Source organism: Caretta caretta, chromosome 26 (assembly GCF_965140235.1).
Source record: "Caretta caretta isolate rCarCar2 chromosome 26, rCarCar1.hap1, whole genome shotgun sequence".
Taxonomy (NCBI): domain Eukaryota; kingdom Metazoa; phylum Chordata; order Testudines; family Cheloniidae; genus Caretta; species Caretta caretta.
Window position 1 is genome coordinate 15,124,855 of NC_134231.1, and position 13,758 is coordinate 15,138,612.

A 13,758-nucleotide genomic window follows, 5' to 3' on the forward strand; every position below is an offset into this window, starting at 1 on the left:
AAACAGGTGTGCTGATGTCAGTGCTTCTTTCAGCTGATCAAAGGCAGATTGGGTTTCCTGGGTCCGAACGAAGGCGGTGTCCTTCTGGAGCAGTTGTGTAATTGGGGTCACCAGCTTCAAAAACCCCTTGATGAGCCACTGGTAGAAGTTGGCAAACCCCAGGAAGCTCTGGATGTGGTGGATTTTTCTCAGCACTGCCAAGTCCACAACTGCAGTCACCTTATCCGTACTTATAACGAGAACACACTGAACCCTGCTAAAGCTGAGGTTGTGATGACAGTGCGAGGGTTGGAGATGTTTTGATCAAACCAACACGTACAAGGTGATGGGTGGTAACTGACCACGCCAGGGGGCAACACATAACTTGTTTGTATTGGTGTATAAGATGGAGCCTCAGAGGGAGTCTTTGTCTGGCCTCGAGGGCAGTGGAAACTCCCATCACTGGCTGAGCTGCATCCATTGTCACGGGCGTACGTGCATTCAGTATGCTTGTAGCAAGTATAAGGCACCAACACTGTGCTTCGTCGACAATAAACCTGAGCAAATTCCTTCGCTACTAACGGGTCTGTAGTTATTGGGCAGCGTGATCAGAGCCAGTAATGTTGTTCAGGGTTGATAGTCGCCACGAAGATGCAAAGAGCCAAATTTTTCTTTTCTTTCTTTCTTTTTTTTTTTTTTTGGACAAACAGAATCAGGGCGCCAGCAGGGGCTGTAGACAGAAGGATAAAGTTTTTCTGCCAGATGCTCAAGTTCTTCCCGGAGGGCCTTGAATTCTGGTTCCGAAAAGGGATAAATCCATCCAAATGCCCCCGAGGTTGATGGGGCAGTGCAGTGAGGGGATTGGCCTCCCACTGGACTTGAGAGCGAGGGGCAATACATGCCCCCGGGTGGGTGGGGCTGAACCCACCCCGTCCCCCTCGCCGGAAGTACCAGGGTGGGAGAGGAAGTATAAAGGGAGGGCTCTGCAGCTCAGTGGCGTGGGAACCGGGGAAGGAGACAGACGTCTCCTCTCTGCTGCAGTACCCTGGAGCAGAACCCTGCCCCCGGAGGAGAGTGACCCTGGAGAGGTGTTGCCAGGACTGCCCACTGCTCCGTACCCAGAGAAGCCAGAGCACCTGTGGACTGCAGACCGCCCCGCCCAGACTGTGGGAGGAAGCAGCCCAGGGAAACCAGACTGTAGTCCGGTTTCATAGCTGGAGCATGGGTCAGCGTGTTTTGGATGGACCCTCCCCGCTGACCCAGTGGCAGACCACTCTGCCACTCTTAGGGTCCTGGGCTGGGACGTGGTGGAGTCAGGTGGCTCTGCGTCCCCCTACCCTCTGCAACCCCAGCGGGGGTGGCAGCCTCCCCCCTGTAGGCCAAGAGGCTTACCTTTGCCTGCAGTCTGCCTGAATTGAGATGTCAGACCTTTCGTTGCTGCGCCCTGTCTGAGGGTCAGGTCGTCCTAGTCGCTTACTAATAGTCAGCCCCAGCCAGAAGCCTGTAGTCTGGGTCCAACCCTTCTCCCCCAGTTAGTCCTTGTTCCTCAGGTGTTTCCAAGAGTCTCCTTTGGGCAGGGAGTCAGTGAAGAATCACAGTGATGTTACTCCCCTGCCTTAAATAGCTTTGGCATATGGCAGGAACCCTTTGTCTCCCAGCTTGGTTCCCATGCCCGGTCAGTGGAAAAACACTGGTAGTCCAAGATGGAGTCCAGCACCAGGTGACTTGGTCACATGTCCCTATAGCGTCACAGCAGCCATGACTTGGAGGCTGGGAGATTAGCTTCTTCTAAGACCTATTGTTCTCCCCAATGGCCTTTCCCAGCCAGCCATCTTAGACTGAGTGCATTCTGCCTAACGGGCATTCCTCAGGCGTAAACACACTTGTAATAGATGCATAGACAATATTCCTAACTTCAGATACCAAAATGATACATGCATAAAAACAGGATAATCACATTCAGTAAATCATAACCTTTCCAATGACTGCAGACGTCTCTCATTTTAGTGAGTCCTTTACCTTCCTTGGCATCATGAGGCATCTGCTTAGGCTGTGGCCGTGTGGTATGTAGACTGTTCGAAGCCAGGCCTGCAGGCATCTCATGTGGAGTCTGGCGTGTTCAACAACAAACCCTGTTGCTGCCATACGTCCCAGTATTTGGAGACATGTTCTAGCAGATATTTGTGGACTGTCCGTCACTGTCAAAGTTAAGTTGACGAGCGTGGTGATGTGTTTATCGGTAACCCTAAGTTCATGAAAAGGGTTATGTTCTGTGTGGCACTTATTGCTTCGTGTTGTGTTGGTGCCCTTATGAGGCAGTTGTCCAGGTAAGGAAACATCCTGACTCCGTGTCTGCGGCGGTGTGTTGCCTCCACTGCTAAAACGTTGGAGAAACTCTTGGGACAGTCAAGAAATGGAAGGGTAGCACTTTGTATTGGAAGTGTTTTCCCAGGGTGAACCTTCTGTGTGACGGATGGATGGATGGTAATATGAAAAATGCATCTTGCAGGTCGAGACCTAACAGCCAGTCCCCCTTCTCTAACACAGGAATTATAAGGGTTAGTGTCACCATTTTGAAACGTGTTCTAACAAACCTGTTGAGTTTCCTTAGATCCAAAACGCGTCTCCACCCACCCATCTTTTTCTGTGTTAGAAAATAATGCGTAAAAACTTTGCCCCCTCTGCTGCGTTGGTATGGGTTCCACTACACCTAATTGTATGAGGTGGTTTATTTCCTGTTGCAGCAGGTGCTCATGAGAGGGGTCCCTGAAGAGGGACGGGGAAGGGGGTTGGGTAGGTGGGATGGAGATAAAGGGGATGGAATAGCCCTTTGGATAATTTCCAAAACCCATTTGTCTGTTGTGATGGTGTTCCAGACTCTGTTAAATGGTGACAGGCCATCACCAAATGGTCGGGAGATTAGTCTGTTTCCGGCATTAAAGAGTGCGGTGGTCTCATGCGCCGTTGACCACACCTTCAAAATTGTTGTTTCAAGGTGGACTGCTGGGACGTTGATGATTGATTTTGGTTTTGTCAACATTTGTTTGCGATGTTGGTCATATTGCCTGTGCGATTGTGAGTACAGTGGTGATTGGAATCTCTGGGTATAATACCTGCCCTGTTTCTTTTTATTTGCAGAGCTTATAGATGCCCAGGGATTTTAAGGTTGCCCTTGAGTCCCTAAGAGTATGGAGAGACTCATCCATTTTGGCAGCGAATAACTTTGGGCCTTCGAAGGACAGATCCTCACCAGTTGACAGGACCTCCCAGGGGAACCCCGAGAGAAGTAGCCAAGATGCATAGCGCATGACCCCAGACGTTGTGATAGATTGTGAAGCTGTCTCTGCAGAGTCAATGAGGCCTGTAGCGCTGTCATGATGATGAGATGGCCTTCAGCGATATTAGCATTGAACTGCTCTTTTTTTCTTTTTGGGTAAACTGTCAAGAAATTCTGACATTTTTGAGAGAATGATGTGTGTGTATTTGGACAATAGGGCCTCATAATTGGCTCTACGAAACTGCAGTGCTGTGGATGAATACACCTTGTGGCCGAAGAGGTCTAGCCTCTTCCATTCTTTGTCATGGGGGGTTGTTGTTTTCTCCTCTTGTTAACAGCTTCCACTGCAAGTGAGTTTGGTGTGAGTGTGTGTGGGGGGTGTAAATAAAAGCTCAACTCCTTTTGATGGAACATTTGTCGGATCTTTTGCAAGATGGGGGTGCACTAGCTGGTGTCTGCTAGATGGTTTTGGCAGGCTCCATAATAGCATCATAGTTTGGGAATGCTATCTTCATCGATGTAGATGTCTGCAGTATGTCAAGTAGTTTGTTGTGATACAGGTACCTCTTCTAGTGATATGTCCAAGGACTCTACCACCCTTTTGAAGGTCCTAGAATTGCTTGAAATCATCCCCTGGGGTGGGGGTGGGGGCATTATAGTTTTGTCTGAAGACGAAGATGACAGGCTCACTGGTGATAAGACTTCCTGATCGGAGATTTCCTGTTTCCTCAGTCACCTCTTCTTATGTTTCTGAGGTTGCTGGGATAGATGATGATAAAGACCGTGGTGCTCTTGATCTTGTGGGCTAGGGAGCCTTCGATGCTGCGTCCTGTATAGTGCCCATGAATCCCAGTAGGGCCAATTTGGTGGGAATGACATAGGGGGCGGTGCCCATATCCGGTACCTGCCTCCATGGATGAGTGGTACTCTGATGGGATAGTCCCGGTTTGGGTGAGGAGTGATGGGTTGTATATATCACCCCTTCATCCTTGTTGTCATCCTCACCAGAGAGGAGGGGAGCCGGCCTGGGTGGAGTCAGTCAGCTCGGTATCGATCAGGACGGAGTGCCACCCATACCGAGGAGCGGAGAGTTCGGTGTTGATGAGATTAGGAGGTCTCAGGAACTGGTGCGGTACCGGGAGCATCGATACCAATGTCGGTGTCCCTGGTGGCGCAGGAGAGTGAGTAACAGCAGCCGGTGCCGAGGGTCCTGTGCTGTGCTGCACAGGTGCAGCAGGTGGAGCCACTGTGCCGCTCGGTGCCGAGTGCTGCTTCAGCTCCGTGGGTACCGAAGTAGCAGGTTTCACTTTGCCCTGTGGGGCTCTCTTCGAGCCTGCCTGCTTTGGGTCTTCTGCTCTCTGGGAACTCACTGTACTGGAGCTTCCCTGACGAGCTTGGTGCCATCGGTACCGAGACAGACTTGGCGATACGACTTGGTAATAATGATAAAACTATCTAATAACTAAGTCTACTACCAAGCAAACTATCTAATCTAAAGGTAAGTGAGGTGCTGCTGATTGCCCTGACTCAAGCCTCAGTTTCCCCATCTGAAAAAACCAGTTACTTACCTGAATTGTAACGGTTGTTCTTCGAGATGCAATGCAGTCGTGGATTCCACATACGTGTGCACGCACCCAGTGCACCGGAGCCGGAGAATTTTGCTTTGCCGTACCCGCAGAGGGGCGGTGTTCACGCCTCATGGCCATAGCCCCCTCCCTGGCTATACGCAGCAGCACTGCCCCAACTCCAGGGCAGAGGGGATGGAAAGTGATTGTGGAAACATGTCTGTATCACATCCTGAAGAACAACAGTGACAAGACAGGCAGGTAACCCATTTTTCTTCTTCGAGTGGATGCAGCCATGTATTGCACGGAGGTGACTTTCAAGCAGCACTCGCAGGAGGTGGGGCTCAGAGTCTATTCAAACCAGGATGGCAGGCCCACCTTCCCAAAGTCTGCCTCTGCTCTGGATGCTATGGTAATGCCATAATGGTTCAGAAAAGTATGTACAGACAACCAAGGGGCAGCCCTGCAAACATCCAACATTGAAACGTCACTTAAACACCTTTGACGTAGCCTGCGGCTCTTGCAGAATGAGCTCAAACCCTTTGCGGGGACAGAACTATTTCGTAAGCTGTCTTGATACAGGAAGCTATCCCCCCAGGGAGAGTCTGTGTCCCTTCATTTGGCTGTGTAAGGCACAGATGAGGCGAAGCACAAAACGATCAAGTTCTGTCCAGGTTAAAGGGCAGACATCGCCTCCCGTGTGAAGACATTATTGCCTCAGGGCTGAATGTGGCTTAAAGAAAGAACACAGGGATGTACATCACCTGGCTCAAGTGAAATGGAGAGACCGCTTCGATAAAAGCTTCGCATGCAGCCACAGTCACTGTATTTGGAGAACTGCGCTTAAGAAGGATCTGCCATCAGAGCCTGCAATTCGCACACCTTGCAGACGTGACTGCCACCGTGATTGCTTTTTGACACAAAAAAGAAAGACAAGGATGCCCAAGGGTTGAACGGAGGTGTCAGATGAGGCAAAGCCGCTAAGGCCAGAAAGGAACTGGTTCTCGCACTGGTGTTCACCTGGAGTGAGCCCAGTGAGGCTTACATCTTGCCAACTTCTCTGAGGAAGCTCATAGTAGGAAGGTGATATGGAAGGGGGGGGTTCAGCTGTTGTGACCTGCACTGGATGTGCCATGTTTGTCTTTTTTCCACAGGACAGAAGCGACTTTGTCTGTACAAAGTGCAAGCTGGTCTCCATATTGGAAGAGAAGATTGAAGGTCTGGAGCAACAGATAACGACCCTGCGTTGCATACGAGAAACGGAGGATTTTCTGGACAAAAGTCAGGATATGCTTTCACGGGCACAAAGCTCTAAAGATTTACAGCAGGTTGCACAGCGGAGCCAAGAGGCCAGTGAAGAAGCTTGGCAAAACGTGACCTCCAGAAGAAGAAGGGGGAATGTCTGGGTTCCAGCAACGTGGACACAGGTAACTAACCGCTTTCATGTTCTCTCCACAGGTACCATTGCGGAGAGTGGACCAGATGATATGTCTGGGGGGAGAAAGCAGAAGGAGACTCCGCTGGTTGGAAGGCATGAGATGCACTGTCCTGAGATGGGGGGTTCCACGACCACCACTCCCAAGAGAAGGAGGCGGGTTGTGGTGGTCGGGGACTCTCTCCTCCGGGGGACTGAGTCATCTATCTGCCACCCTGACCGGGAAAACTGAGAAGTCTGCTGCTTGCCGGGGGCTAAGATTCGCGATGTGACGGAGAGACTGCCGAGACTCATCAAGCCCTCAGATCGCTACCCCTTCCTGCTTCTCCACGTGGGCACCAATGATACTGCCAAGAATGACCTTGAGCGGATCACTGCGGACTACGTGGCTCTGGGAAGAAGGATAAAGGAGTTGGAGGCGCAAGTGGTGTTCTCGTCCATCCTCCCCGTGGAAGGAAAAGGCCTGGGTAGGGACCGTCGAATCGTGGAAGTCAACGAATGGCTACGCAGGTGGTGTCGGAGAGAAGGCTTTGGATTCTTTGACCATGGGATGGTGTTCCATGAAGGAGGAGTGCTGGGCAGAGACGGGCTCCATGTTACGAAGAGAGGGAAAAGCATCTTTGCGAGCAGGCTGGCTAACCTAGTGAGGAGGGCTTTAAACTAGGTTCAACGGGGGAAGGAGACCAAAGCCCTGAGGTAAGTGGGAAAGCGGGATACCGGGAGGAAGCACAGGCAGGAATGTCTGTGAGGGGAGGGCTCCTGCCTCATACTGAGAATGAGGGGCGATCAGCAGGTTATCTCAAGTGCTTATATATGAATGCACAAAGCCTTGGAAACAAGCAGGGAGAACTGGAAGTCCTGGCACAGTCAAGGAATTATGATGTGATTGGAATAACAGAGACTTGGTGGGATAACTCACATGACTGGAGTACTGTCGTGGATGGATATAAGCTGTTCAGGAAGGACAGGCAGGGCAGAAAAGGTGGGGGAGTTCCACTGTATGTAAGGGAGCAGTATGACTGCTCAGAGCTCCGGTACGAAACTGCAGAAAAACCTGAGTGTCTCTGGATTAAGTTTAGAAGTGTGAGCAATAAGAGTGATGTAGTGGTGGGAGTCTGCTATAGACCACCGGACCAGGGGGATGAGGCTTTCTTCCGGCAGCTCGCAGAAGCTACTAGATCGCATGCCCTGGTTCTCATGGGTGACTTTAATTTTCCTGATATCTGCTGGGAGAGCAATACAGCGGTGCTTGGACAATCCAGGAAGTTTTTGGAAAGCGTAGGGGACAATTTCCTGGTGCAAGTGCTAGAGGAGCCAACTGGGGGGGAGCTTTTCTTGACCTGCTGCTCACAAACCGGGAAGAATTAGTGGGGGAAGCAAAAGTGGATGGGAATCTGGGAGGCAGTGACCATGAGTTGGTTGAGTTCAGGATCCTGACACAGGGAAGAAAGGTAAGCAGCAGGATACGGACCCTGGACTTCAGGAAAGCAGACTCCCTCAGGGAACAGATGGGTAGGATCCCCTGGGGGACTAACATGAAGGGGAAAGGAGTCCAGGAGAGCTGGCTGTATTTCAAGGAATCCCTGTTGAGGTTACAGGGACAAGCCATCCCGATGTGTCAAAAGAATAGTAAATATGGCAGGCAACCAGCTTGGCTTAACGGTGAAATCCTAGCAGATCTTAAACATAAAAAAGAAGCTTACAAGAAGTGGAAGGTTGGACATATGACCAGGGAAGAGTATAAAAATATTGCTCGGGCATGTAGGAATGAAATCAGGAGGGCCAAATCGCACCTGGAGCTGCAGCTAGCGAGAGATGTCAAGAGTAACAAGAAGGGTTTCTTCAGGTATGTTGGCAACAAGAAGAAAGCCAAGGAAAGTGTGGGCCCCTTAATGAATGAGGGAGGTAAATTAGTGACAGAGGATGTGGAAAAAGCTAATGTACTCGATGCTTTTTTTGCCTCCGTCTTCAAGAACAAGGTCAGCTCCCAGACTGCTGCGCTGGGCATCACAACATGGGGAATAGATGGCCAGCCCTCTGTGGAGAAAGAGGTGGTTAGGGACTATTTAGAAAAGCTGGACGTGCACAAGTCCATGGGGCCGGATGAGTTGCATCCGAGAGTGCTAAAGGAATTGACAGATGTGACTGCAGAGCCATTGGCCATTATCTTTGAAAACTCGTGGCGAACCGGGGAAGTCCCAGATGACTGGAAAAAGGCTAATGTAGTGCCAATCTTTAAAAAAGGGAAGAAGGAGGATCCTGGGAACTACAGGCCAGTCAGCCTCACCCCAGTCCCCGGAAAAATCATGGAGCAGGTCCTCAAAGAATCAATCCTGAAACACTTACATGAGAGGAAAGTGATCAGGAACAGTCAGCATGGATTCACCAAGGGAAGGTCATGCCTGACTAATCTAATCGCCTTTTATGATGAGATTACTGGTTCTGTGGATGAAGGGAAAGCAGTGGATGTATTGTTTCTTGACTTTAGCAAAGCTTTTGACACGGTCTCCCTCAGTATTCTTGTCAGCAAGTTAAAGAAGTATGGGCTGGATGAATGCACTATAAGGTGGGTAGAAAGTTGGCTAGATTGTCGGGCTCAACGGGTAGTGATCAATGGCTCCATGTCTAGTTGGCAGCCGGTATCAAGTGGAGTGCCCCAGGGGTCGGTCCTGGGGCCGGTTTTGTTCAATATCTTCATAAATGATCTGGAGGATGGTGTGGATTGCACTCTCAGCAAATTTGCGGATGATACTAAACTGGGAGGAGTGGTAGATATGCTGGAGGGCAGGGATAGGATACAGAGGGACCTAGACAAATTGGAGGATTGGGCCAAAAGAAATCTGATGAGGTTCAATAAGGATAAGTGCAGGGTCCTGCACTTAGGACGGAAGAACCCAAAGCACAGCTACAGACTAGGGACCGAATGGCTAGGCAGCAGTTCTGCGGAAAAGGACCTAGGGGTGACAGTGGACGAGAAGCTGGATATGAGTCAACAGTGTGCCCTTGTTGCCAAGAAGGCCAATGGCATTTTGGGATGTATAAGTAGGGGCATAGCGAGCAGATCGAGGGACGTGATCGTCCCCCTCTATTCGACATTGGTGAGGCCTCATCTGGAGTACTGTGTCCAGTTTTGGGCCCCACACTACAAGAAGGATGTGGATAAATTGGAGAGAGTCCAGCGAAGGGCAACAAAAATGATTAGGGGTCTGGAACACATGAGTTATGAGGAGAGGCTGAGGGAGCTGGGATTGTTTAGCCTGCAGAAGAGAAGAATGAGGGGGGATTTGATAGCTGCTTTCAACTACCTGAGAGGTGGTTCCAGAGGGGATGGTTCTAGACTATTCTCAGTGGTAGAAGAGGACAGAACAAGGAGTAATGGTCTCAAGTTGCAGTGGGGGAGATTTAGGTTGGATATTAGAAAAACTTTTTCACTAGGAGGGTGGTGAAACACTGGAATGTGTTACTTAGGGAGGTGGTAGAATCTCCTTCCTTAGAAGTTTTTAAGGTCAGGCTTGACAAAGCCCTGGCAGGGATGATTTAATTGGGGATTGGTCCTGCTTTGAGCAGGGGGTTGGACTAGATGACCTCCTGAGGTCCCTTCCAACCCTGATATTCTATGATTCTATGGTGCGTGGCGACGGACTCTTTTGAAGAACCTTGTTACCATGGTTTGGAAAATACTGACCTCCACGGACGGGTTCATGAAGTGCCAAAATCGACACCAGATGCACCCTCAACAACCTAAGTACCAGATCTGACGACTGAAGATGTAACAGGTACATCAAGATGTCCTGGATATCAGCCAGCTTTGGTGGAACTCTGTGGACCAACAACCATATCAAAAAATGCTTCCATTGGCCAAACAGGTTTTCCTGCTGTTGAGTAGAACCTGCCTCTGAACATCGCTCTTCCTCCTCATTTAACCACAGAGCAGCCATGCAGCGAGATGCAGAGAGCTGATCATGGGATGCAAAATCTGACCATGATGCTGAGTCAGAAGGTCAAGATGAAGAGGACGGGACATTGGAGGCTGAAAACACAAGAAGGTCGGAGAAGCAACATAGCCTATGCCATGGCTAAGCAAGGACGATGACCTTGGCACAGTACAATTTCAGTCTGAGGATGACCTAAGGGATGATCGGAATCAGAAGGAAAGTATACAGGAGTACCAGAACACTCCTTGCCTAAACATAGCCCGCACCTCATGCAAGGATTACTATTAGCAATCGCTCCGCGCACTCAACAGCAGTGCTTGAACCGTGGTGAGGACATCACACAGGGCAATAAGTATCCCAACTACCGAGCTTAACTAACACTATCTAGGGTAGGGCTAGCTATCTAAAAGCTACACACACAAAGAGGAAAACAGACAGAGAAGCAGAGGTGATAGCCACACAGGGCTCTGACTCCAGCCATGCATGGTGAGAAGGAACTGAGGGGGGGCTGGGCAGGACTGCCTCAAATAGCCAGGGGACGGGGTTCAGCCTCAAGGCACAAGCACCGGCCCAACAGGTACTGCTAGGCAAAATTCTCCAATGTGCACACATGCCTGCGTGGAACACAGCTGCAGCTCCCCAAAGAAGAAGGGGATAGCATTTCCTTCACTCATAAGGTGCTGGGGGGCTCATTTGTTTGCAAAGCTCTGAAATCCTTCACTGAAAGATACTATAAAGACGCAAAGCATAATTGCATTTTGATTTCCATTCCATGCTGAGAATCTACATCCCTCCTCCTCCTCTTCAGGCTACAGTGCAGGCAGTGATCAAAGGAGAAACGCTACAATGAAGAGATCACACGACTGAAAAAAAATAGTTTTATTAAACAGCAAGAGAAAACCCCAAACCAAAAGAAACGTCCATTTGGGCCCAGCATGGGCGCTGCACTCCCGCAGCCAACGGCGCTAGTTCATACTGAAGGCCAAACTCAAATTCGTGGCAAAGCAGTGCTCAATTCGCTATGGCTTCTGGCTGATCGTGGGCCCCGCTGTTGCGAGGATGGAGGGGCTGGCCAGGCTGCTGCCCAGCGTTATAAGCGTGGTGCCAACCCCAGCTGGCACCATGCCCTGTGGCAGCAAATGTCTATTAGCCAGAGTCTCCCTGGTGTGGATGATGGTGCTCCCATTGTCCACCACAGAGGGCACCTTCCCCAGGGTCTCCACTGCCCCAAGGGTGTGGCCGACCTTCTCCGCCCTGCGCCCCAGGGGCCCATCGCCCTTTGCTGCCAGTGTGGAGGTCAGGATGACAGTCTTGGTAGTGTTCTGCAGGACGGGCCCCACTTTGGAATGCACCAGGCTGCAGTGGGGGCTAGCCGGCATCGCAGAGGTGAAGGTCACGGCAACGGGGGGTGAGCTGGAGGAGGATGATGAGCAGGCAGACAAGGGCGTCTGGATCCCCACAGGTTTCAGGGGGGCGCAGACAGCCTCAGCCATCACAGATTTGGTGAGCGCAGACAGCTTGGCGTCTGACATGACATACAGGGTTTTCATGGGGCTGGTGGTGGTCACTGCGGAGACAGAGGGACAAAGACAGCTTAGTGTTCCCCTCTGCTTTCCACCGTCTCTACAGGCCAAGCCCACAGCAGCTGGGGCAGAGTAACCAGGGTGTAAGCTGTGCATTGCTGCGGGCAAGTTACTTTGTAAACCACGGTATATGCCCAGGTCAACCCCAGAGCCAGCATATACCCCTACAACAGCAAGCGCCCTGGCGTGTTGTGGCCCCCTGGGACAGGCGCTCGGCACAGCACATGAATACTACGTCCTGAGTGCCAGACCAGGGACCACCTATGCCAGCTGCAAACCCAGAAGCAGCCAAGGATCCAAAGTAATCCTCAAATTGCAACCCTCTTGGATAAGAGGAGGATAGGTCTCCCGCAATAAAGGGGGCAGGAACACTCCTGGCCCACACTAGCGCCTTCCAGCCCACATACAGCACCTCTTGTCTGGGCCAGGCTAAGCTCCAGCCATGAAATCCGTGCTCTCCTGGTGGTTGCGCTGCTCCCTGAGCTCCAGGGAACCCCCAAAGCAACATACACTATGCAACCGGGGGTACCAGTGCACAGCCCTCCATCCAGAGGATGGAAATCCCAATGCTCGAGGACAACAGCTGTGACCGAGACCCAGCACTGGCATGAACGTTCGCCTGCCTGGCCCTGGTGTGATGGTGCTGTTTCTCTGAGGGGGGTAGCGCTCCAGAGTCAGAATTACCACCATGACAACAGCTCTCATCCTTAACTCACAGCTTGTCCTGCACTGTGTCTTTCTGGCAGGCTGATCAGATCAGAGCGGCCAGACTGGGTCAGACCAAAGGTCCTTCTAGCCCACTGTCCTGTCTTCCGACAGTGGCCAGTGCCAGGTGCCCCAGAGAGAATGAACAGAACGGGTAATCATCAAGTGATCCATCCCCTGTCGCCCATTCCCAGCTTCTGGCAAAAAGAGGCTCGGGACACCATCCCTGCCCATCCTGGCTAGTAGCCACTGATGAACCTCTCATCCATGAGCTTATCTAGTTCTTTTTTGAACCCTGGTATAGTCTTGGCCTTCACAACCTCCTCTGGCAGGGAGTTGTATGATCACTGTTGGTCTCCCATGGGGGACAGGGAAACCATGGTAGGCTTGTGGGAAGATGTCAAGGCCTTTCCCCCAGCGATTTCGCCGAAGCTACATGTATTGCATAGAACCCATGGCCAGCAGTGACTGGTTCATCTCACTCACTGGCCTGAACACTGAGCCTATACTGGCTTGCGTTAGCTGAGCTCTAAGCAAAAGTCCTGTTAGCACAGGTCACAGTGCCTTCAGCTCCGCCTTGAGCAGCAGTGGTGTGAGGAGGAAGGAGAAGCTGACACGGAGGCTGCCCACTTTCTAGCCACATGCAAACCCCAGGAGGGAGCCGAGAGGCAGCTGAGATTGCCAGAGTAAGGAGGGAGGTCTACTTGGGGTTCTTCAAGGGAACAGCAGAAGTGCAAACGTACAGCAACTCAAATGCTGGAGGAAGACAGGAGCTCTTGCACAGACCAGAGGGAGCAGGGTACTCAAAGGAGGTTAGGCCAGGCAAGTACACTGAAACTGACGTCAGCTGCAGAGTGGAAGGGTCAGATTCATGCCCCCATTACTATGCAGTGGCCCTGACCTCTCCCACTGCACAGCACACTCCTCTGGTGCTTTGGCAAGCCATGCCCTTTGGGGGCCCAAATAGCGTGGATTTGCCCACCCCCGGGTCCCCTTTCACATGCAGGTTCAGGAAAAGCCCTTGCTGTGGATCCACTGTCCTTCAAACCCTTGGCAGCAAAGTGGCTGCACACACAGGGAACAGCTCCAGGGCTGGAGCACAACACCACTGTTCTTCAGCACTGATCGTGTCCAGCAAACGTGCTCCGTCTTCCAGCCAGTGATGTCAAAGCACCTTCCAAGCTGATTAGCAGGGCAGGGATAGTCTTCTGGTTAAGGGACAGAACTTCAAGACAGGAGACCTGGGTTTTAATCCCTGCTCAAGGTGGCATGCCTGACC

The 13,758-nt window shown here is 51.3% G+C and overlaps 1 protein-coding gene across 11 annotated transcripts in view; it reads right to left on the reverse strand.

Moving 5' to 3' along the window:
• The window catches only part of KANSL3 (KAT8 regulatory NSL complex subunit 3), a 92,372-nt gene that overhangs the window by 21,387 nt on the left and 57,227 nt on the right, over positions 1–13,758 (reverse strand). For 5 of the 11 annotated variants that reach the window (XM_048829368.2, XM_048829371.2, XM_048829367.2 and 2 more), the window contains one exon: positions 11,056–11,758. The exons of 4 other annotated variants lie outside the window; for them this stretch is intronic. In XM_048829368.2, coding sequence (XP_048685325.1) covers positions 11,211–11,758 — 548 coding nt within the window. In that variant the 3' untranslated portion in view covers positions 11,056–11,210. Of the gene's footprint in view, positions 1–11,055; positions 11,759–13,758 lie in introns of those variants that run through there. 2 more of the 11 variants (XM_048829380.2, XM_048829376.2) reach the window with 2 other exon arrangements.